The following is a 23150-nucleotide window of genomic DNA, read 5'->3' on the forward strand; positions in this document are numbered from 1 at the left end:
GCGGCCAGTTTCTCAAGCCTGAGTCTCCAGCTCAGGGTACCAGAGGGCCCCTCATGTCTCGATGAAACCCCAGACACGGGCAGATAAATTGCAAGAAAAAATGTCTTTAAAAATATCTTTCCGGCGTCTCCTCCAGAAAGCTCATTAAAGCAGGGGAGAGAAGCCGAGAGGAGGTCAAAAAGGGGGGGGGGTAAAAAACATTTCTCTTTAGAATCAAATCCACAACATTTAATGCCACCCACAGCTCGAGCGAGAACGAAAACTGTCTGGATGAGTTGGGGTTGGGGGCGGGCCTCTGCGAATCCCAGAGTGCAGTTTCTCGCCCGTTAAGTCTATTTCTGCCGCCTTGGTCTCACTCAGGCTTGTGGGGGGCCAGAAAAGTGCCGGTGGAAAGAGTTTCTGGTGCCAGGAAAACTGCTAACAGCTACGGCACCTTACTCCCTCTCAGACTCCTAGATGATTTCCTGATGTGTGATGGATTAGGGCATCGCGTTTAACCAGACGAGTTGAACTGAGAGCGATCACTGATTTGAAATGGCACCCTGGGGGGACAGCTGGGGAGGAAGGGAGAGCTGTGCATGAGGCACGACTCGCTCACGGGTGTATCGGTGTATAACGGCAAACGATACAGAAGGGAAGAACCTCTCTCGTTTACTTCTGCTACTAAGACGTTCGAGGCTGTTCTGGAGATTTGAGTTGCTTTCTTGTAGCCGTGTCCCACCTTGCTGTAAACATGAAGTATTATGTAGAACAGGAAAAAGGATTTGTCACACCAGCGCTCCAAACAGCAAAAAAAATTTGAAGCCAAATCAACTAATTTTAATAAAAATCACTGTGATCTGTGGATTCACTCGTGGAAGTAAATTTGCAGAAATCTTTTGCGACCACTTCAACTTTTGGCAAAGACACATTTGCAACGTCGACCAATAGCAAGCCCTCTTGACCAGCCTGAACTCACAGGAATTCGTGAAATGACCATGACATCTTAACACCGCGCTACGTGGTGGTGGAAAGTTGTGTGTGAGAATGACTTGCCGGCACCACGGAAACAATACCAATGGAAATCCCAAAGTCCGCGTAGGGAGGAGGCCGGGGGTGGGCGGGGCGAACACGGGACTTTCTTTTTGCCGCTGCAATATAACAGTCAGGAAGGAACTTGTTTTGGTGGAACATGTGTACGTTCAAAAGTTGTTTTAGTCGTGCAACAGAAAACTCTGATTGGACAGATAGTCTAGCTAGCTGTCTGGATTTACCCTGCAGAGATCTGAGGAGCAGTTAACCATAGTCCTCACAAATCCACCGGAGGTTAGAACGCCAACACAAAGAAAGAGGAAGGAAACGGACATCGGCAGTAAACTTCACAAAAAGATGTTTTTATAGACAAAGTCCTAGAAGTCACACCAAAGCAAAAAAGATAAATCCCACTCTATAGATCTTCGCAAATATGATGATTTCTAATTAAGTTTAACAGCAAAAGGCAGGAGAGAACACATGGTAAACATTTGTAGCCCAAGCCTTTCAACCTACATACAACTTGTAATCTGGAGGAGGATTTTTTCAGTGTTGCCATGACAATAAGTAAATCTTTAGTTCACCTGAAAACAGTTGTTGAAACTTCCGACACCTACTGCAGCGTGACTGAGCCAGGAAAAGGACAGAGAGTTACAGAATAACTTGATTTGGTAGAGAGGCCTCAATTTGGTCAAAAGATAAAACAAACCAGCTAGAAAAGTGCAGATGTTGAAAAAGATGTGATGATGTGTGCATTTTTGACAGTGCTGTCAGTTGATATAGATATCAGATATGGGTTACATCCGAAAATAAAAAAGGAACTGTCATCCAAAAAAGAAGAGAGGTTACTGCTGCCCAGCAGAGAGGGGAAAAAGAGCCCGAGTGAAGCGCAGTGAATGGAGCGGCCATGATGCAGGACGGGCCAAGCGGCTGTCTGGACGCTCTGCAGACCGCTGTGCTGTGGCTCCATGCATCTGGCAGGAAGAGGGACTCAAAAGCGTAATTCCATCTCAGCAGTTGAGTGGGAGGCGAGAGAACAGAGAGGCATGACGCAAAGTCTGAGGAAAATGACGGTAGAACAAGCAGGGACAAGGCAGAACAACTACTATTCCTGATGAAGACTCAGGTGGGAAGACAGACAAATAAGACAGGGAAAGAAATGTTTTTTTCCCCCCCAACGTCAGCATTTTGACTGCAAATTTTCCACACAAAATCAATTACTTTCAATGAAATGTGAGCAATAGGTGGACATGCTCATGAAGGCAAAGAAAACCATAGTTAGCTTTGACATAGAGCTGAATTTTTGTGAACTCCGATATGTGAGTTTGAGCCATCGACTGATTGCGAATGGTCAATAGTGCTGACTTTTGAGCTGAACAATTAACCATCCAAATTTCAAAAATCCCTGTTCTACAATATTCCACTAGAGAGACGTGGCGTGGACTGCAGTCAGTCATGAGACGTTGACGGTACAATGCCTCTTTAACTACCAATGTTATGTTATTGTCTGCTTCAATGAAAGCGCGAAAGACGCTACATCACCATGTTTCCATTGCCTATTTTTGTGAGCAATTAAATTCATTTCTTTGTGCAATTTTCTGACCGAGAACTTAGACTAAACCATTCCATCACATAAAAAAGGGGGCACAATAGGGCTCAAAACTGATATTTGGCTGTGTACTTGTTTTGCTTTTCACCACAAACTGCTGCATTTCCCAAGAAAGTGCTGGAAAGAGGCTGCTACAAATCACCTACTTTGGCTCACAGCAGACAGAAGTGACACAAAACGTTTTCATGGGGGCTTTTACGCCCACGCTTTATTGTTAAAGGGTTATTTTTGGATTTTTTTTAAGAATTTGCATCTTTGTTTGTGTAGATTTAGCTATTGTTCCTATCAGTAATAAAGAGATCCTGGATCTGGGAACATGGCAACATTTTTCCCCTTTCAGTTTTACCTCCAAATAAAGTGGTCTAGATTATCTGGCTACGCAGGTGGCGATCCTGTCTGATCGTCTGGCCACTCATGATTCTCGCCCCGATGCAGATGGATGTAGTTCAATATTTCCATAACCAATGAAAATGATGGTCAAAACTTTAAATAACACCAGAGTTGCAGTAAACCAGAATATTCTATTTCTATCATGGGCATTTTAAGGGGCACTGATGCCACCGGTCATTGAAATCGTCTGACCCTGAGACAGGCAAACAAACGGACAAACGACTGACGTCCACAGGGACACCCCAACATTTACACCTCCAGCACAAACAGCACGACAGCGCTGCATACAAAGCGTGAGTCATGGACAGGAACAATATGGCCTTTCTGCCTCCTTAACCTGCTGGACAAATCTCTCTCTTCCGCTCTCAGTTACAGCCCAGACGAAGCGCTCTCTCTCTCTCTCTCTCTCGGTCTCTCTTGAACACAGGAAGGACAGGAGTCTGAGGGCCTGCCAAATAGCAGGGGGAGTGCGCTGAAAGGGTCAAAGGTCACCGTTCATCCCGCTCTGTCTCCTTCCTTTAAAGCTCACAGGAGAGTACAGCCTGACTACCCACCCACACACACACTGTTGTGTGTGTGTGTGTGTTGTGTGGGTGTGTGTGTGTGTGTGTGTCATGGACCTTTCAAACCCACAGGACTTCAATTGAAATTCTAGTCAAGATACAAAGGTTTCCAATGATGCCAAATATGTCACCCTGACTTAGAATTAAATGTGCATACAATTAGAGACTTCATGCATTTGATTCACAATAATGCTGTAGCAATAAAAAATAAAATACAGATAGTCCCATTCTATCTGAGATACAGATAGAATGGGACTGACGGACAACCAGAAAACCAGAATGCCTCGCTCCGTGTCTTGATGAAGCTGTCGACATTCCTTTCCATTTTGCATTTTTTTTGTTTCCCCCCCGTCTCAGTTCAGACTAGGGCTGCAACTAACAATTATTTTCACAGTCGATTATTGTCCGAAAATTGTCTCTCCCGGCCCACCAGAGAAGAGGAAGAGTTGTTTCCTCCAGCCTGCAGTCATGATGGAGTGAGACAGTCTCTCAGGTGCAGCATCCACCCAACCGGGCACTCAAACAGGCTGTTACTGCAAACTGCAGACTCAGCACATCTCATCCCATTACACTTATCCACCGCCTTGGCTGCTGCTTTAGCGCACACGCGTGCACGAGGGAGAGTGCGCGGAAGCAAATGCACTGTGGAGCGTGAACGCGAGTACAAAGAAAAAACACGCTAACACAGAGACACACGTACAGTCTGTCTGCATACGGATTGTGCACAAATGCATGCGTGCAGACGCATACAAGCAAATGCACTGCAACACGTGCACCTGCACACGTGCATGCAGACACACACACACACACACACACACAGACACACACACACACACACACACTCTCTCTCTCTCTCTCTCTCCACAGTTGGAGCACGTGATGACGGAGCAGTGAGCCGGTCAAAAAGTGCAGACTGACAAAGAATAGCAGCTATTGTGACCAGTCCACTGATATTTACTCTGTTGTGGTCTTGATGCATATTCGTGTGTGTGTGTGTGTGTTCTCTGTGTGTGTGTGTGTGTGTGTGTGTGTGTGTGTGTGTGTGTGTGTGTGTGTGGACGAGAAGTCAAAGAGTGGTAGTAGCTCTTTCCTCTGCCGAGTTAATTTAACAAAGAGTGGCTCGTCTGTGAAAATGCCGCAGAGCACCTAACACGGAGCAGTTGCTATGACAACCACAAAAGCCTGGAGACCCACAAACAAACAGCTTGGCTGCACCGAGGCTCTTTAAAACCCACATCCACGGCTCCCCGAGCGCTCGATCCAACGTGTCGGCGTGCGCGCACACACACACACACACACACACACACACACACACACACACACACACACACACACACACACACACACACACACACACACACACACACACACACACACACACACACACACACACACACCACAAGTTTACAACCACAAAAACGTCTGTGATGGTGAGAGTTCGCCTGGACGATGTTTTTGTGGATCTCAAGGATTTCCAGTTCAAGTAATCTTGCCTAAATCATTCTCAAACTGCTGCTGGATCAAACATCCATCCTGTTTGGAGATTCCAAAGGATGGGAGGGTGGTATATTCAGTCGTGGATGCAACTAAATACATTTAAAATACTGCACATACAGTATTTCCATTCCATACCACCTTTGACCACCGACCCACACACAGTACCGCTGCGTGGCCGTTTTCCGCAGAGCGGAGGAAGGACCGCAATTTGACTTCACGTCTCATTAACCGGTCAGCAAACCCCTAACATTATCACACCGTGTGTTGAAAACAAACAGGACCACGGTTAGCAATGAGGCGACAACGCACAATAAGCTCTGGCTCGTAAACGGGAGGGGGCAGTACACGCAGCGGGGCAAGGAGGCATTTCATTGGTTCTCTCCAAGCGGACCTCGAGACAGTGATTGGTGGATGTTTTTACAGGATTACAGCAGCTACAGATTGATCTTTTTCGCTCCTTTTTCAGAACCCCCTGTCGTGGTGTAAAGACCATTTCAAACAATATATAAAGAAAAGTGTATATTGAAAATAGTTACCAACCCTGCCTTTAAAAGTACATTTTAATAATGATACTTCCTTATTCAAGGCTTTTTACATCGTGGTATTGATACTTTACTTCAACAATCAGAGTATTTCTTCCACCGCTGAAAACAAAGTAGGCCGCCCACCAATCTATAGCCTTATTTTATTTTTCTCACATCTATAAACTGTCAAGGGCCTTCTGCCCACACAAGAAACACTTCACGTCCGCTTCAGTGGTTATAGCTCTTCCATATTTGGTGAGAAAAACAAAAACAAATATGTCCTGACAAATGTCTAAACATGAGCAGGACGCAAGTTGATAAGAAGATGAGGCACTTGTGCTGATCTCACGGCACACAAATTGGATGCAAATCCACGTGCAGATGCTATTCAAATAGAGCCCAGGCATCAAAGAGGCCATGCTGAGCAACAAGTCATTTCAAAGCCCAGTATGAGCATGTCTCTCCCCGCTTCTCCGGCTCATAGCGGGAGTGTCCCACATCACAAAGGCCCGTCTGTAGAGAAGCCTGTTCTCTGGACTCCAGGGGACCAAACTGAAGCCGCAGCGCGGCTTTATGGTACTTAAACAAACATGGAGGAGTGCGTGCGTACATGCAGAGTTATACAGCTGCAGGGTAAAAAATGAGTAACATTCTAAAGAGAGTATGTTGATAAGAAAGCTTATTTCTTTATCTCTTTATTTCAAACAAAAAAACAATATAAAAGCACAATAAGTGTGTAGCAACACACCAAAAGAAAAAAACAATAGCTATAAAGTCAGCGTTACCAACAATATGTTCAATATGTCCGAAAAGGAGCGGGACAAAGCCGAAGCTTGTTATTTTTCCCACCCCTCATTCAACTCTGAATAGTTCCTCTATATATTATACATTTTGTATATGTATGTATCACTTTATATTTTATATTATATATTCACAGCAACAAAAAAAATAATCTACATTATATAAACACCTACCAAACATCATCATCATTAGATGACTGTAAAGTCAAAGTATCAATGAATTTCAATAGAACTTTATTTAAAAAGAGAACAGAAAAAAAAAGAGACAAGGAATTTATTTTCCGCTGAACAGGAATAAAAGATGTTATCACAGCGACTCAGCACACCATAATTCCTGAGTCATGCTTGAGCTGTCGTGCTCTCTCACAACAGTCAGATGCCAATCTAAACAGGGTGATGGGAAGTACAGTGGCCTATTCACCCGAGTCATAACACAGTAGCCATGAGTCAGCTGCAGCTCCATTTGCCCGCAGCGGTCGTGTGTTGGGAAGTGTGCGGCGCGGCCGTGGCTGCTGTTGCTGCTGCTGCTTTGTGCCGGAGCAGCGCTTTTTCACTGCTGACCGTCACCTGACTCGGAGAAAAGCAGAGCTGGGCGGAGCTACGCTGCACTCTGACAAAGAGCACTTTCAACACATCATCGGCCGTACTGTATGTGTTCTGGTAACGCCATTGTACGCGCGTTATGCTTTTCTATCCACCAAGCTCGATGGTATCAGGAGCACAGACGCAACACTTTCTGTTAAAAAAATAAATAAAAATAACACATACACTTTCTGTATCATGGAAAAAGAAAATACTTTCTGATTGGCTACAGGTGTTCATTAATATTGTAAGTAAGGACACCTAAAACATATTCTTTACCTTTGTGCTTTATCTTTAAAAGTTCAACAGTAGAAGTATTAAGGGAAATTTCACAGTTCAAGGTGTTTTCATTGTTGATTTAACTGTTTTTTTAAGTTCAATAAATGCAACATCTTTCCAAAAGTCAATGAGTAATCGTGTTAATAATCGTGATGTCAATATTGACCAAAATAACAGATTTTTTTACTTTACCTGCACACGAGCTATTTGGAGACTGCAGGAAGCTAAAACAACTAAACCTATACATTGTTCAACATGTTCTTATACCAGAACACTTCAGAGTGCATTATAGCGTCTTTAACATATCCAAAATCAGTGGTGGTAGAAGTACTCAGATCTTTTACTTAAGTAAAAGTAGCAATACTACAGTTAAAAAAAAAAAACTGCATTCTAATCTTACTTAAAGGGAAACTTCGCCCATTTGAATCCAGCTCTGTGTCATTTTTGTGTGGGCAGTGTGACAATAAAAATATCTCTTTAAGTAAAAGTACATAATTATTAACATCAAAATATACTTAAAGTATCAAAAGTGCTCATTACGCAGAATGGCCCATTTCAGAATAATGTATAATATACCGGTATGTCTGGATTATATTTCATGATGCAATAATGTGTTCATCACTTGAATGTAGCAGCTGGTAGAGGTGGAGTTAATTTTCATATTCTTTATATACTGCCTGGTAAATTAATCCAAAATAATAATTTCATCATCAAAATGCAAAATATCATGTAACTCATGCTGTCAAATAAATGTAGTGGAGTGAAACACTCAATATTGGCTTCCGAAATGCTGAGTAAAAGTATCAAGCATAAAATGGAAATACTCAAGTAAAGCACCTCAAAGTTCCCCAAAAATTGTACCTAAGTAGAGTACTTGAGTAAATGTACTTCAAACATTCCACCACTGTTCAAAATGAACGATACTATCTCGTATCTCAAAGTTTTGTAGTTTGTATGTTACAAAAATGCCACATTATTCCATGTTTTACCTGAACTTCTTTGCTTGAAAATGTATTGTGTGCAAGATATAAGCGTGTGTGCGTGTGCGTGTGTGTGCGCGTGTGCCTGTGTGTGTGCGTGTGTGCAGGGCTTGCTTTGGCCTCAGAGTTGTTAATGAGTGAGATCCAAACACACAAAAATGAAGCTTCCTGATCATCAGTTCCACATGTGAGTCAAAGAGAGAAGCGGTAACATTTTCACTTCAGCAAAAACTAAAAAAAATAACCTAGAAGCAGGTTTCAGGAGAGATAAGCACCATGGTATCTCCTATCAACCTAGCTGCATCCATGAAAAGTAGCGACTAATGGCCACAAAGGTGACGACAAAAATAAAAAGCGTGGCTGATCATGAGATTGATCAGATCACCACGGCTGTACTGGTTGTCGTAGTCGAGTTACCGCACAGAAACAACTCCTGACACAGCATTTCTTCGGTCAAAATACATCAGTGTGTGCTGATTGGTTAGGGTAGAGCTCCGCAAAAACCAAAAACTGTTCGGCTTCTCCCCCAATTAACTGCACAAGATGCATAGATCAATCTAGGACAAAGAAACGCGCTTTTGTTACATGCAGAATCTTTATATTTATATTTTAAGGTGCCATTATTGTACACTCAGGATGATCATTTCTTTATTTCTTTATTTCTAGGGATAGTGCTGCAGGGTTTCCAGAAATAAGATCGCATCCACCAACGGCAGAAGAAATTAAGAAACGTTTTTATGAAATATCATATAAATAAATAATATAAATAAGGCTTATTCAGCTTCAGGGAAAGCAAACAGCGGCGCTACATCACACAGCAAAGGCCATTTAATGAGCGGGGTGATTGTTTAAACCGTCATTTGCATTCATATTGAGATGAGAGGCTGGAGGATCTGTCTGATTCAGCTCGGCAGGTGATGGATTGATTGATTGACCAAATCTTACGTTCGTGATGAAGCACGTCGCAAACCTTCTGAAAGTAAAACCACCTCACCCTGTGCTGGGACTGTTCTGGAGGACAGATGATATAGAACGTGTTGCAGGGTATCCAAGGTGCACAGTAACAGCTTCACCCAAATTCGACCGGAGAACATGGCCGACGGCATTAACGTAACATTAGGTTTCGAAAGGGAAAGAAAGTTTCTTCTCTGGCTTTTCTGGGCTGGATCAGCGGAAGGTCACAGAGGTTGGAATCGCAAGAGGCGAGAAAAGAAAGAAATGGTTCACGGCAGGGCGAAACGAAAAAGAAGAAGTGTTTTCTCTAGGTTTGTGGAAGACTTAGTAGGATGTATTCATAGGCCGTCCCTTAAGAAAATGTTACATTTTCAATAAAATATCCATCATTTTGGACCATTATTAGTACCATATCTGTGTTTAAAACCATGGAAAAGCTAGAGACAAAGACAAAACTTGCTAAAGAAGTCAACTGGGGACCAACTACAACCATTAGATCTGAGAAAAGTCATTTAGTAACATTTATTCGGCTTAACTGGTGCCCAAAACGGCTTGGGTGCTGCGCCTTGTAATGGTAAAGAAAGAGGACATGCACACACACACGTGTGTTCTCTGTAGAGCTCATCTCAGCCTTTTTAAGAGACCCTGCAACTCCAAATGAGCGGCTGTGACTGCTGCTGCCGTTTCCCCCCCCCCTGTCTGTGTCCATTTAGGGTCCAGCTCCAGCAGCTGCCAGCATTTCACACGGCTCAAACCACTCGGCTGCCCTCGCCGCTCTAACAAGGGCTCTCCACTACGCACCGGCATGCTGCAGTCCGCCTCTCCCCGTGTAATGGGTTACCAGGGGGTGGAGCTGTCCCAGACCAGAGGGGGTGTCTGTTACAACTTGTAATGAGATGTGCCGTGCCGTGGGCACTTCAGAGCTGCCGCTGTTGTTTACTGTCGCAAATCAAGTGACGTCCGGCGCGTGTGGACTAATCCTGCGGCGGGGAAAAGAAGCGCTGGCCGGTTCTTGTGGCTGCTGCGGGATTGCATCGTGCAGACTGTACCACAAAGAGCACAGAGTCATCGGCGCGTAACGCAACGCGCCTGCAGTGAGTCAAACTCCAACTGATCGGGAGCGCCGGCGGAGCAGACGATCAATAGCAGCCACTGATTGAAATTCAGACGTTCAATACTTGCCCCACTTTAGAAAGAGTGGAAGAGCGCAGGACAAATAGCCTCTGGCCTCCCTCAGAACACCCTCTTCCCAAGGACTCTCTAACGCAGATTGATGGATTGATTTATTTCCAACATTATCACCGTTCTCCACAACATTTGGCTTTATCTCCTTTCTTTCTTTGCACTGTGGCTTTTAAATCGTTGCCTGTATTACTCACTCCTTGCCTGTAACGTTGGCCACCTAGGAAGGCTGATTCACCGCATTGAATTTAACTCCCTCTGAATTAGACTTAATTGCCGGCAGTGTAAATAAAACCCTAAGAAACATCCTGTCTACATTGTTCAAATGCCGCAATTGTCTATTTATTACACAAAGAGCAAATAATAGTGACGCACCACGCTGTGCGTGGTGGAAGACCGGCTTCCAGATAAGGCTGGGGGGAGATTTCAACTAACTTTTTCCTTACATGCATCGCCACCCACTCAGTCACATTGGGCAGATGGGGGGGGGGATACAGAGATGGTGGAGAGAGAGAGAGAGAGAGCAAAAAGAAAAAGGGAAGCAAAGGTGAGACAAACTACTGAGAGAGGAACCATAACTGGCATAAGGAACACTTTTGTTTTTCCAGATCTTAATTTTTGTCATTAAAGCTCTCGCAGTTCTACGCTCCCAGAGTCAGCTTATCCGGGGGACAGAATCCTGTGTTGCACGGGAAGCGATGCGTCGATAAGTTTCCGGCAGAAGAAGCAGCGGCGGATTTTGGATAAACAGCAGGAGAAGAGCTGGGGAGTCGCCACGAAAAAAAGTCAAACTTCATTGAGAAGACGCGCTTGACAGTAGAATGACCTTTAAGATCACTCTGATCTTACAGGTTACCACTTTCATTTAAAAGCCTTCCCTCCTCTCAACATTATGGTTAATGAGCAGTTTGGGGCAATAACTCTTTACTAAGTAACACCTTACAGTCATGTGAATACTAATCCAGTAACAAGTAGTCAAAGAGATGACAAGTTGAAATCCAGTGGTTATTTTTACATTTCCTAATCCAAGTAATGCTCCATTACTTCGACAATGTGGATTGTTTGCTAGAATACGCTGAGCGCTTGTTAAAACGTAATATCTTGTTTTCCATTTCCTCATGTGTTAAAAGGAAAGTCTTTATGCTAAGCTAAGGTAAGCTAAGCTAAGCTAAGCAGCTGCTGGCTCTTGCCTTATATCTAACATTGAACTCTCCACGAGGAAATTTACCAAAAATGCTCAACTTTCACTTGAAATACAGATATAATGTGTGGACACCTTACTTGTCTGTTGAGTAATTACGGTTACTTCCAATATGTGAGAGCAATTGAAAACATTTTATAAAGTAACTTGCCAAACGCTGTTAATGGCCGAGCAAGTATACGTTGCAGGAGGGGAACACCCTGAAGCAGTAAAGAGTCACTGGATAGCTGAGTGAGGATACATTATTGACTCCAGGTTGACAGTGTGACAAAGAACGGCCTCCTGAACACGCTCTCTTTGTGCGGAGACCTGAAAGCTCCTCTGTCTGGACCTCTTCTTCCACTCTCCCTCCTTCCTTCCTCCCTCCATCCCCCCCTCCCCCTGCCCCACGGAGCTCCACCTACACAGCTACTGAATGGAAAGGTGTATCTGCTGCCTGCTTTTACCACAGTATCTATTTACGGCTTTCACTCTTCCATGAGACGCCGCGCAGCTGCTCCCATGTTCCCGGACTCTCCGAGCACAGTACGAGCCCCCCCCTCGGCTTCAAAGGGAGCACATGCACTTGAGAATGCGTGCAGTTTGATTAATAGCATTAGCTACATGCTTCCCATGTGGGGCAGGAAAATTCCTTGGAAACATGCGGACCGATCGCCTATAAACCCCCTCTGGGTCGTATTGCTATTGAAGACATGTGACCATAAGTGTGTAGTGGTTCCAGACGTGTTCGAGCATTGAGCAGTTTTTTTTATTTTTTATTTTTTTTTTGCTCTGGACTCTTTGCTCCACAGGAAATGCACCTTGACCCCAAATCCCATGGTGGATGTGGAATCCAAAAAAAAAAAAAAACTTCCCTGTCTGGGGTCTCAAATCTGCCACCGAGCTGGGAATAAAAACACTCTGTGAACACATCCTGTGAAGGATGAAACTACGATGCCAAGCAGTCAAACGTACCCAAACTCCTGCAAGAGTTGTTCAAATCCATTCCACAATTGGCTTTGGAACTGTTTAATGACCTAGAGCCGAGAGCTCGGAGCGTATTTCTCTATACGTTTCTAAATTTGGAGCACGGGCATGAGAAAATAAGCTATGCAAGAATTTGCATCAGGGCCCTGGCAACTCAGATAAGGGCCTGGTAATTGCTCACATTTGACTTTTCAAACAGTGACTTCTAGAACAAGATGCTTTGTACAGGCTTGATGAGGAAGAATTAATGTTCACCTTCCTGAAACTGTTCAGGCACAAGAACTGCAACTTAAGCATGAAAATGATTTCCAGACCGAGAAAGGATGAGTTCCTTTCTTCAGACATATTGAGCTGGGATCTGCTTTCTTAATCACTGGCAATGAAAGAGGTATTTTTAAACCCAACAAAGATGTAGCGCAAAACACAGAGGAGATACAGTTCACCAATATTCAAAGAGAACAACAACGAAAAGTTGTTTCATGCATCTTAAAACTTGTTTTCTCCAGATGGAAGATAACAACCAATCCCATAAACGTTGGTAAGTCTGGGACTGAAAACCTTTAGCCATAGTGGCTCCGGGAGGCTACTTGGCACGTTTATCGGTGTTTTTGGTTATGGTTAGGGTTAGGTGCCTTGAAGGCAGCGGTCGCAGCGCTGCCTTCAAGGAGCAGTTGGGGGCAAAAAACACCATCGAGCACTTGGCACAGTGGTGGTTTTAGCTAAATGCTAACGTCCCCATACTAACAATGCCAACATGCTGAGGTTTAGCAGGTTTAGGGCCCTACCTTGCACCCGGTGCGGCGCAAAGCCCGACGCAAGTGTCTTTGCTAGTTTAAGACCGACGCAGTTGTCAGTTTCCCGTCCAGCGCCCGCGTCGTTTAAATAGCAAATGCACCCATCTGTGCTCCCATGGGCGTGCTGGTCTTACAGGGAGGTGTGTTCAGGTGCATTCTGGGCGTATTGCTATCTTGAGGCAGCGGGAAGTGATCGTGCCATTGACCAACAGAAACCTGGTCTAAAGTCAATAGCGCAGCATTTCATTGTTATTTTAACAGCATATTATTATTAAAATGCGCCTAGGCACACAGCGCGTGCACACTATGCTTGTTACACACACACACAGGGACGTGCAGCAGCGCACACACACATGCAAAAGATTACAAATAAAAATATTACGGTGCAAATCCTCCATCATAATAGCAATGCGCCAAGGTCCAAACGTGCCTGGCTTTTAAAAGGGAATAGGAGATGACACTCTGATTGGTTTATTGCATGTTACGCCCAAAACACACCTATGAATTAATGAAGACACTAAGTACAACCCTTTAGAACCAGGCGCCCGGCGCACGGACCCTTTTTTCCGCCGTCAAACTAGCAAAAGTGGATTTGGACACGCCCTAAACACACCTGCGCCAGACACTTCACGCCGTACGCTTAGATTGTTAAAATAGGTCCCCTAATGTTTAACATCTTAGTTTAACGTTTTAGCATTCTAATATTTGCTAATTAACACTAAAAAGTATAGCCGAGGCTGCTGGGAATGTCATTCATTCTAAAACAAAACTCAATGTTTAACTTATTACAATTCATCCTGAGGGGGACATACCAAATTGAATGGAAATGCATCCAATAGTTGTTCACAATGTGAACCTCATTGTGGCGCTGAAGGGAAAAGTCAGGGGATCCCCAAAGTCAGGAGGAATCATCCTCTGAGGACCGTGAACGCCTGTACAAAATTCCATTACAATGCACCGACCCCGACCGTCATCGCCATCCATAGAGCCAAACCACTAGCAAGGCTAAAACTCTAATTAGTTTGTTAACTCGGTGGGAAAAAAAAAGCTGCTTGTTTCAGCCACTTGTAGTAAAACGACTCTCTACAAAAGGATCAATCTGCGTGAGCTGTCCCATTGACTTCTCTAGAGTCAACACTGCCACCAGCTCTCCAACAAGAGGCTCGCTACACCTCACCGGGGGGACGTGGAGTCAACAGATACAGGTCAGTATCGTCTGACGCGACATACATCGAGCCCGGGCCTTCAGGCTATAAAGAGTAGATGGTTTCCTCCCAACTGAGAGCTTCTCATTAGCGGCACATAATAAGATGTTTCGGTTCATTATGAAACGTGCTCGATCAAACCCTGGTCCGACTGCTGACGGAGAAAAAGAAACAGGGAGGTAGGATGAGGAGTGGGTAGGAAAGTGAGCTCGTCTCGGGTTTCGAGTCCTAACTGGGACTCGAGGAGAAACGCGGTCAAAAGTTGAGAGTCAGCAAGAAATATTCATGTTTTAGATAGAAATGATTTCTTCCTTTTTTATGAAGGTGGAATTACATTCATTTCAACACTGATGATTAATGATAAATGATTAATGTTGCTAATGGCTATTCCTGCTAGAAAAAAGAAAGAAAGAAGGCCCCGTTTCCAGCAGCCATGACCTTAGTGTCTTGACTCTTGATGATAAGCTCATCCTTAATTAATCCTGTTTAAATGATCAGATTGGATTAGTTTAAAGTAATCTCGAAGATTTTCAATTAAATACATTTCTGCTAAGTCCCTTTGTATCGCAGAATGAGGTAACACATCGGTGACTGAGCCATTGGCCCACTGATGAAAGCCCTTATATTTGCAGTATTACGAATGTTGTGTGTGAAGCGGCGATCTCTCTGCTAGGGTTGGGAGGAAACAGTTACTATGGCCGAACAAAAAGAAAAGGAAAGAGAGATGATTACAGACAAATGGAACTTCAAAAACAAGTGCAAACTCAAAGAAGTAAAAACACACCTGAGATTACCGCTTATCGCCATAGCCAAAGAGAAGGAAAGGGAAATCTGTACGATTTTAATTTGAAGTCAATTCATTTAATTTTACTTGCTTCTATGCTTAAAAACTAAAGAATCATAGTATGTCAACATATTTCTGGGTGATTCCAAACTTTTGGAAGCTAGGGTAAGTCCATAACGGTAGTCGACAAAATGCTGGTTTCAGAGAAGACAATCTGCATCTTCAGGGGACGAGTCCTGAATTGAAGAAAGTTGGACTCCACGTCTAATCGTACTGAACTATGAGCACACGCGTAAGGCTTCCTGCCAGAGGACGAGTGGATGGTCGGATGCTCCTGGGCCCTCTCAGCTGCGTGGGGGGTCCGCTCGTGACCCCCATCAATCAGGACCAACGAGACAGGGCCCCGACAGCGTGACCGGCGCGGTGCCATCGGGGAGCTCCTGTTGGGATTTATGGCCCCGGCTGTGTTAACCACGGCGAGCGAGCGAGCGAGCCGACGCAGGATTAGCAGCACCCGAGAGCATACGCCAGACTTCTATTAAGATATCGTTCAACGTTCCTTACTTCTTACTCTTTCACAGAGGACGGCAGCCGACACAGAGTGTCTGAGAAAGGAACACTGAGCACGTCTCCTGGCGAGAAGCACACAGAAGGGGGCTCATTTCCCTGAGGCATCATGGGAGGACGCATCGGAGACACAGGACTGCCTCTCGTTGTCACCTCTCTAAAAGGAATTTCTTTGAAATATGCTAATCCACTCTCTTGCGTTAAGACTTAACCTCAGTTGAATATAAGGTTACAGGCAGCAGCTGGTTAGCTTAGCTTAGCATGAAGACTGGACACAGAATCAGTAGAGGGATTTAATGCCAAGTAAGTAACACATACAAGGAATTTGCCTCGGTTGTTGGCGCTTACATAAACATATTAAACATTAAAATGAACAATAAACAAATAATAAATACAGAAACAAATAAAATAACAATAAAGTGTTTGAATAACATTCAGAAAGAAGAAAAACAGGCAGAAAGAGCTAGCCTGGTTCTGTCCTAAGGTAAGGACATCTGACCTAATCTCCTGGCTGTAGCTTCGTATTTAGCGCGCAGACATGAGAGTGGTGTTGGTCTTTTGGTCTTACTCTTGGCAAGAAAGCGAATGAGACTTTATGTTATCAAACTATTTTATGTATGGAAGAGTTTTAAGAAGTGATGTGAAATATAGTCTTTTGTAGGCCAAAGAGCAGTTTTATCTGAGCAAGTGGAGGTTTACTGTGCTGCTCAAGGGCACTTTAAAGGCTCTGATAACCTACTTTCTCAGTCCCCATTTGTTTCCTGTGAGGGACGGGCTCCTACGGTAGGCTACACGAACACCAACTCTTCTAGAAACCGTTTGGGTTATTTCAGAGTTTCTGACTGTGAAAGCAATAGCTGGGGATGTCTTTCCAAACTGAAACTTTCACACGTGGACATTTAGTTAAGAATATTTATTGTTAAATAGAAATATTTTTCAGGTGGTTTATTCTGAGGGAAGAGAAAGCATTGAAAGCTTTTCTCAACTTTCCAAAAAAGGGATCTGAACTGATGACCTGCAGATGCCACAACTTCATAAAATCATGCAAAAAAGTAATTCACAGACTGAAAGCACCGTGTACTTGCATGATAAAGACTGCATGTGAGTTTAATCAGGGACTCAGAGTCAAGCTGCAGGATGGAAAACATCCCATGACACAGCGACAATTTATTGAATATGGGGTGGAGGTGCGCTGATGTTTTATGTAGTGAAAAGAAGCAACATTTCAGCACATAACGCCTTTATCATGCTAGGGAGCAGAGCCACCTGCCACACAGAGACAGAGAGAGAATTTACTCTTTCCACATTCCCTGCTTTGTCAACGCCAGTCTGCGATGCTCTTCTTCTTTTGTTAAAAGAGGGCTGCGCAAGGTGCATCATGGGAACAGTGGAATCTGATGACAGGAAGCATTTTGTGAGGTGGCCGGAGCTGACATTACACGTCCTATTATGCAATTTAGCCACCGTCTCTTTAATAATACTAAAACGTCATGTGCGCGTCACGTGCGTTGAGTCAGTTTCCTGAAACTTGTCAGATAATGTAACTCAACTGAAAAACAAAAGCAGGGTTGTCTTCCTTCCTGAATATTAATCCTCATGCAGTTGCGGTACGTGTTATTTTGTTCCAGGAGCGGTGAAATGTCAGGAACTGTGGATGTAGGTCAGGATGCTCGCTTTGGACGTTTTGCCGCCAGCGACGGCCCCGCCCGAGGGGAGCGCTGATTAGTCAAAGTGTAAAGTGGCGACAAGACCGATGACTGATTCGCTCGGTGGGAACTACACGCATGTCTGACACACAAAAAGACAAGTTCCTGCACGGAGGATTCGTCGAGCCTTGCATCACGATTCCTAGAAACGTATTGACCAATACACTGTTGTTGGCTGCTCGTCAGCCAAGAAACGCCCACGCCTTGATTGGTCTCCAAAAAGAAAATGAACCTGTTATTTCATAATTTCGCTTGGTTTCTTCACTTAAGTGTGTCTGAGAAAGACTCAGAAGAGAGGTATGGTCCATGTCTGTCAGAACTGATCAATATGCCAAAGATGGCTTCTCGACTTCATGGAAATAGCAAACACATCACACTGGAAACAAGCAATCACTACAATTAATTGCTTTGAATGTTCCCCAGGTCCAGGGTGGGGATCCAAAGGGAGGGCTTTGAGGGATGGGAGAAGGGGGAGGCAGAAATGATTTTTCATTTTATTTATCCATTTTTATTGTTTTCTTCCTTCAAATTCAATGTGTTATTCGTTTTGTTTTATTCTTTTTTTGTTTTTTTCCATTTTTATGTCGATCAATGCGCGTACATTTGTGGATATCCTTTATTGGCAATCCATCAACTTGTAACCTCACCTAATATAATGTGATGTACTAAATACCAATACAATATTAATCAAAAAAAAAGAAGAAATGATCAATTTGAGCTTCAAAGTCACAAAGTGAGACAAAACGGGGTTTTTTTTTGGCAAAAGTGAACCGATCGTCATCAGACCAATCAGGAATGAGTGGATCTTATCTGTGAGCAGGGGAATGTGGGCGTGGGTTGGGAGTGTTTGGGAACACAGAGGTTGGGGTGAGGGCAGTGGAGGAAGAAGTATTCAGATCCGGTACTTAAGTAAAAGTATCTAAGTATCATCAGTAAAGTTTACTTAAAGTACGTTTTACATGTGTTTTGTGTGCAAAGATCTTTTGTAAAGTAACTAAAGCTGTCAGATTAATAGTGGAGTAAAAAGTACAATATTTCTCTCTGAAATGTGTGATGTAAAAAAGTGGCATGGCAAAAAAAAAAAGACTCAAGTAAAGTACAAGTATCTCAAATGTGTACAGTACTTGAGTAAATTCACTAAGTTACATTCCACCACTGGGTGTGGGAGATGGGAAGTGGGAGGTGGGAGGTTTACAGGGCAGGGCCGGATCGAAGCTACTGCAGCAGCGTATCTCCTTATAAGGACAAACCTGGACAAATTGGCTTCGGCACTTAACACCTGAACTCCACCTCCCAGCTATAAAAACAGAAAGAAAAGGCTGGAGAGTGAAAAACAGACGTGAGGCGCGTGCGTTTGTTTGCAGACGAATACATAAGCAAAGTCCCACGTCGAGTGGAAATTATGTGGGAGCTGCCGCTTTAAAAGTTAACATCTGGCTCAGTGTACCTGAGACACCTGGCCTCTGCAAAGACATTAAGTTTCCAAGATAAGAGGAGAGCGGCACCCTTATTCCTGGGAAGGTCAGGTTAAGACTTGCATCGGACTCAAAATATTTGAAACGCTCTCTGTCAAAGTGAACTGCAAAACGGAGCCAAACCAAAAAAAGTCCTCACCGCGCAATATATACTTCTTATCTTCTTTTGAAGTATTTTTTTTTCAGTGTTTAAGTCTAATTTACCAGACTTCCGTAATCTACTTTGGCAGTTTAGTTTGTGTCTGGGAGCCAAACCAGACGACTTTGGGGGTAAATGTTTGCAGTCACTTCTTGACCAACAAATGAATGGTCTTAAGGCTATGGAGCAGCACAGCAACACTCAGAGAAGCACAGCTGTCGAGTTACCAACACTGAATCCACCAACATCTATCTCAAAGGCTAAGGAAGCTGGTTGACTCGTTTAAATACTAAACAGTTCATTAATAATAATAATAATAATAATAATAATAATAATAATAATAATAATAATAACGATAATAACGGTTTTCTTGATGAGAAACAAATCAGCAAAGCCGACTGCTGATGCCTGGAGGGAACGGCGTGTGTTTGTGTGTGTGTGTGTGTGTGTGTGTAAATGCATATGGATATGCATATGAATAATTTATACTTTATTAATCCCACAAGGGGAAATTACAATGTTGTTATTACACACATTACACACAGGCCTGAATTACACACACATGCTCAGTACCTCTACACGCACTAATGGAGAGATGTCAGAGTGAGGGGGCTGCCCATGGATAGGCGCCCCGAGCAGTAGGGGGGGTTCAGTGTCTTGCTCAAGAGCACATTGGCAGTGCCCAGGAGGTGAACTGGCACCTCTCCAGCTACCAGTCCACCACCATACTTCTATCATACCGTATGGGGACTTGACCCAGCGACCCTCCGGTTCCCAACCCAACTCCCTAGAGACTGAGCTACTGCCACCCCGTGTGTGTGTGTGTGTGTGTGTGTGTGTGTGTGTGTTTGTGTGTGTGTGTGTGTGTGTGTGTGTGTCGTGCGTGCGTGCGTGCGTGCGTGCGCATACTGGCTCCGAGGACAGAGGTGCATGCCCGCCAAGGGGGCCGCAGTCTTCCCTCTCAGCCAGGTGATTGTGTTCGTCTACTCCGATCTCAACACAGCCATTATTATTATTACTGCCTTCTTGTGGAGAGGAACGGATGGATAAAAAGATCCTCTCTGCAGGATGATTAGATCAACGAGGGTCATGCAGGCACAGAAATATGCGGGTCATCACAGGAAAGTATTGCAGTCAGGATGGAAGCCTGTGATCCAGGCTGGGAGGGGGAGGTGCGTGAGCCAACTGTCATGGGTTACTGCTTCCCTTAGGCATGTGTAAACTTTCTCTTTATAGCATGATGCGTTTAAGGCACTGCAGACGTAGCAGCATGAGATGATGTCCAGCCCTGTCTAACGTCCACACCTGACATCAGCCATGCATACCTTTCCATTTTTTTCCCCCCTTCCTCCTTTAATTCGCTGTCGACCGGTAGCAGCCTGCCGATGACATAATCCAGGAAACTAGAAGCTGAGAGCTTGCAGAGCAAGAAAGAAACTAAAGGGGAAAGTTTTCCAGCGGCAGCGAGAGGGGCCGATTATTACCATTTTTGGGCACGCTTGCTCCCATGCAAGCCCAGCCCAAACCGCAGCGCTTACTCAGATTCCACAGCGATTTTCCTCCCCGTTTTTCAAAGCGGAGGAAAAGTATGGGGAGCAAGAAAAAAAAGAGTAACCCCCCCTTCTCGAAACAGGCCATTCATACTCTGGACGAAAAGAGCAGCAGCTGTTGGACGCGTGTAGGTGATTCGGGCTCGTTAAAAGACAGTATAGGGATGTCTTACAGCCCTTAATTATAAAGATTGCCCGTGTGCGCGCCGGGTTATGGAGCTCATATTCATCCGGGTTGGGGAGAGTAAAGCAGTAGCCTAGCCTAATTTATTGAGAAAAGTAAAAGACGAATAAAGTAGATTCCAGACTGTGGCCTGGATATAGCAAACAACATTCCTACACAAAAAGAAATGCAACATTGATTTGCCCCCCGAGAAGTCTGTGGCATGCGTAAATTAGCCAACCAGCTAAATAAATGAGTTAAGGTGCATGGGGGTTTATAGCCCCCACCTCCCACACCCAAACACACACTCCATCCCCCCGGGGTTGTTAAGCATGGGCTAATCCACGTCGCATCATAAGCCAGATGACAGGAGGGGCCAGTCACACACCATATGCAGTCAAGCGCATGGCTGACATCTGTTGCGCTAGAAAGGTGGGCGTCCTGTCCAGTTTTTAAGCGTTTTTCTAACCCCCCCTCCCCCCCTTTTTTTTTTTTCTTTTTACACTTCCCCTATTCTTCTACTCCCTTCCCTCCTGCTCCAGGATATTTCATAACGCTGTACCCTACAGGATGTGTGCTAGAGTGTGGGAGATGCGGAGGCGAGAAAAGTTTTGGGAGCACAGTCAGCCTCCTGATATGAAGAAAAAAAAAAAAAAAAAAAAAAAAAAAAAAAAAAAAAAAAAAAAAAAAAAAAAAAAAACAAAAAAACAACCACGCGGTGGTGGCCCCCCCCCCGGGGAGCAAAGAACCGACCAAAAAAAAAAAAAAAAAAAAAAAAAAAAAACAAGTAACCGAGCCGCCACCTTCCCCGCACTTTAGACGGATAGTCACTCACCTTTCTCTGCTGCTTCTCCCATGCAGGATCCAGGAGGAGATCCCGATCCCAGTCATCTTCCTGATGCATATAGTCAATTTCTCCGTCATACTCGTCCATATTATGCATGTCTGTATTATAGATATAGATATATATAGCCTAGACGCTCTCTGCTTCTCTGGTGTCCCCCGGTCCTCGGCGCGGCGCGGTGATGTTTTACAGCAGTATTAGCTTGCTCGGTCTACTCTCCGCCACGCATTCAAGACGGTGTGTGGATGAAATTAACGGTCCACCCCCGGCTTCCCTCTCTCTCTCTCTCTCGCTCGCTCTCTCTGTCTCTCTCTCTCTCTCTCTCTCTCTCTTCACCTTCCAACTCTGCCTCTATTCTCTCTCTATCTGCTCTGGTGTTGTTGCCCAGCGGCGGCTCTCCGCGGTAGACAGGTCTAGCAGCGAGGAGCGACAGACGCAAAAACTTTGCTTCAGACAACATTGAATCGATAACCGACCGAGTGATCCGATTGGACGCCTCGGGGCGCACACGACCCGCCTCCTTGAAGCGGATTGGCTGGGTTCGGCTGTCAGTGTGGCTTTATAGGCTACCCAAGGTTGACTGCATATAGGTTGATCTGACTGCGAGGATACCTCAGACTGTAGTGAGAATACAGTAAGTGTAATGCGTTACTTCAGGCGGTGACGTTACATATCTAACTTTTCAAGAACCGACACAAACAAACATCTTTTAACAATTGCTGACGAGGCAGTTTTGTTAATATTGTTTGTTTTGTTTTTTTTCAGCAGTGGTTTAAGACGTAAGCTGGTTAGATCCTTTGGTCAAATTAGCAATACCCACTGGTGCAATGTAACTAAGTAGGCCTATGCTACATTTACTCAAGCACTGTACTATTTTTTTTTAATTTTATTTCATTCTACTTTATAGTCTCTTTCTCCACTACATTTTTGATGCAAATATAGTACTTTTTACCTACTGGTCACTCTGCAGATTTAGATTATCTGTTAAGTAACAAGTAGCCTAACAGCTGTAAAACAAATTAAAAAATAAAAGTACAATCTTTTCACCTGGAATGTACTGTAGGCTACAAGTGTGAAGTAACACAAAGATTAAGTACACAAGTAAAGTACAAGTAACTCAGAACTCTAGTGCAGTAAGCTACTTGAGTACACTTGGACACTGCCAGACTATTGATTTAAGTAAAAGCATCCATACATGAATGTAAAAAAAAAAATAGTCAGTTACAAGTACATTTCATAATATATATATATTACTTCAAGTATAAACAGTAAAGTCATCATTATTTAGAATGTCTGATTTCAGAAAAGATTTTTGGAATATCATCACCGTTTCAGAAAATACAACACCCATGTACAATATTTTGAGTTTTCTAACTGCATTTTAA

The 23150-nt window shown here is 44.0% G+C and overlaps 1 protein-coding gene across 5 annotated transcripts in view; it reads right to left on the bottom strand.

The window, feature by feature from the left end:
* Positions 1-22224, bottom strand: part of actn1 (actinin, alpha 1) — a 69653-nt gene extending 47429 nt beyond the window's left edge. For 2 of the 5 annotated variants that reach the window (XM_039786479.1, XM_039786482.1), the window contains exon 1: positions 21757-22224. In XM_039786479.1, the coding sequence (XP_039642413.1) occupies positions 21757-21864 (108 nt within the window). In that variant the 5' untranslated portion in view covers positions 21865-22224. The remainder of the gene's footprint in view (positions 1-21756) is intronic. The other 3 variants (XM_039786478.1, XM_039786481.1, XM_039786480.1) reach the window with 2 other exon arrangements.
* Positions 22225-23150: the final 926 nt, after the last annotated feature.

The sequence above is a fragment of the Perca fluviatilis genome, chromosome 20, assembly GCF_010015445.1.
Source record: "Perca fluviatilis chromosome 20, GENO_Pfluv_1.0, whole genome shotgun sequence".
NCBI lineage: Eukaryota > Metazoa > Chordata > Actinopteri > Perciformes > Percidae > Perca > Perca fluviatilis.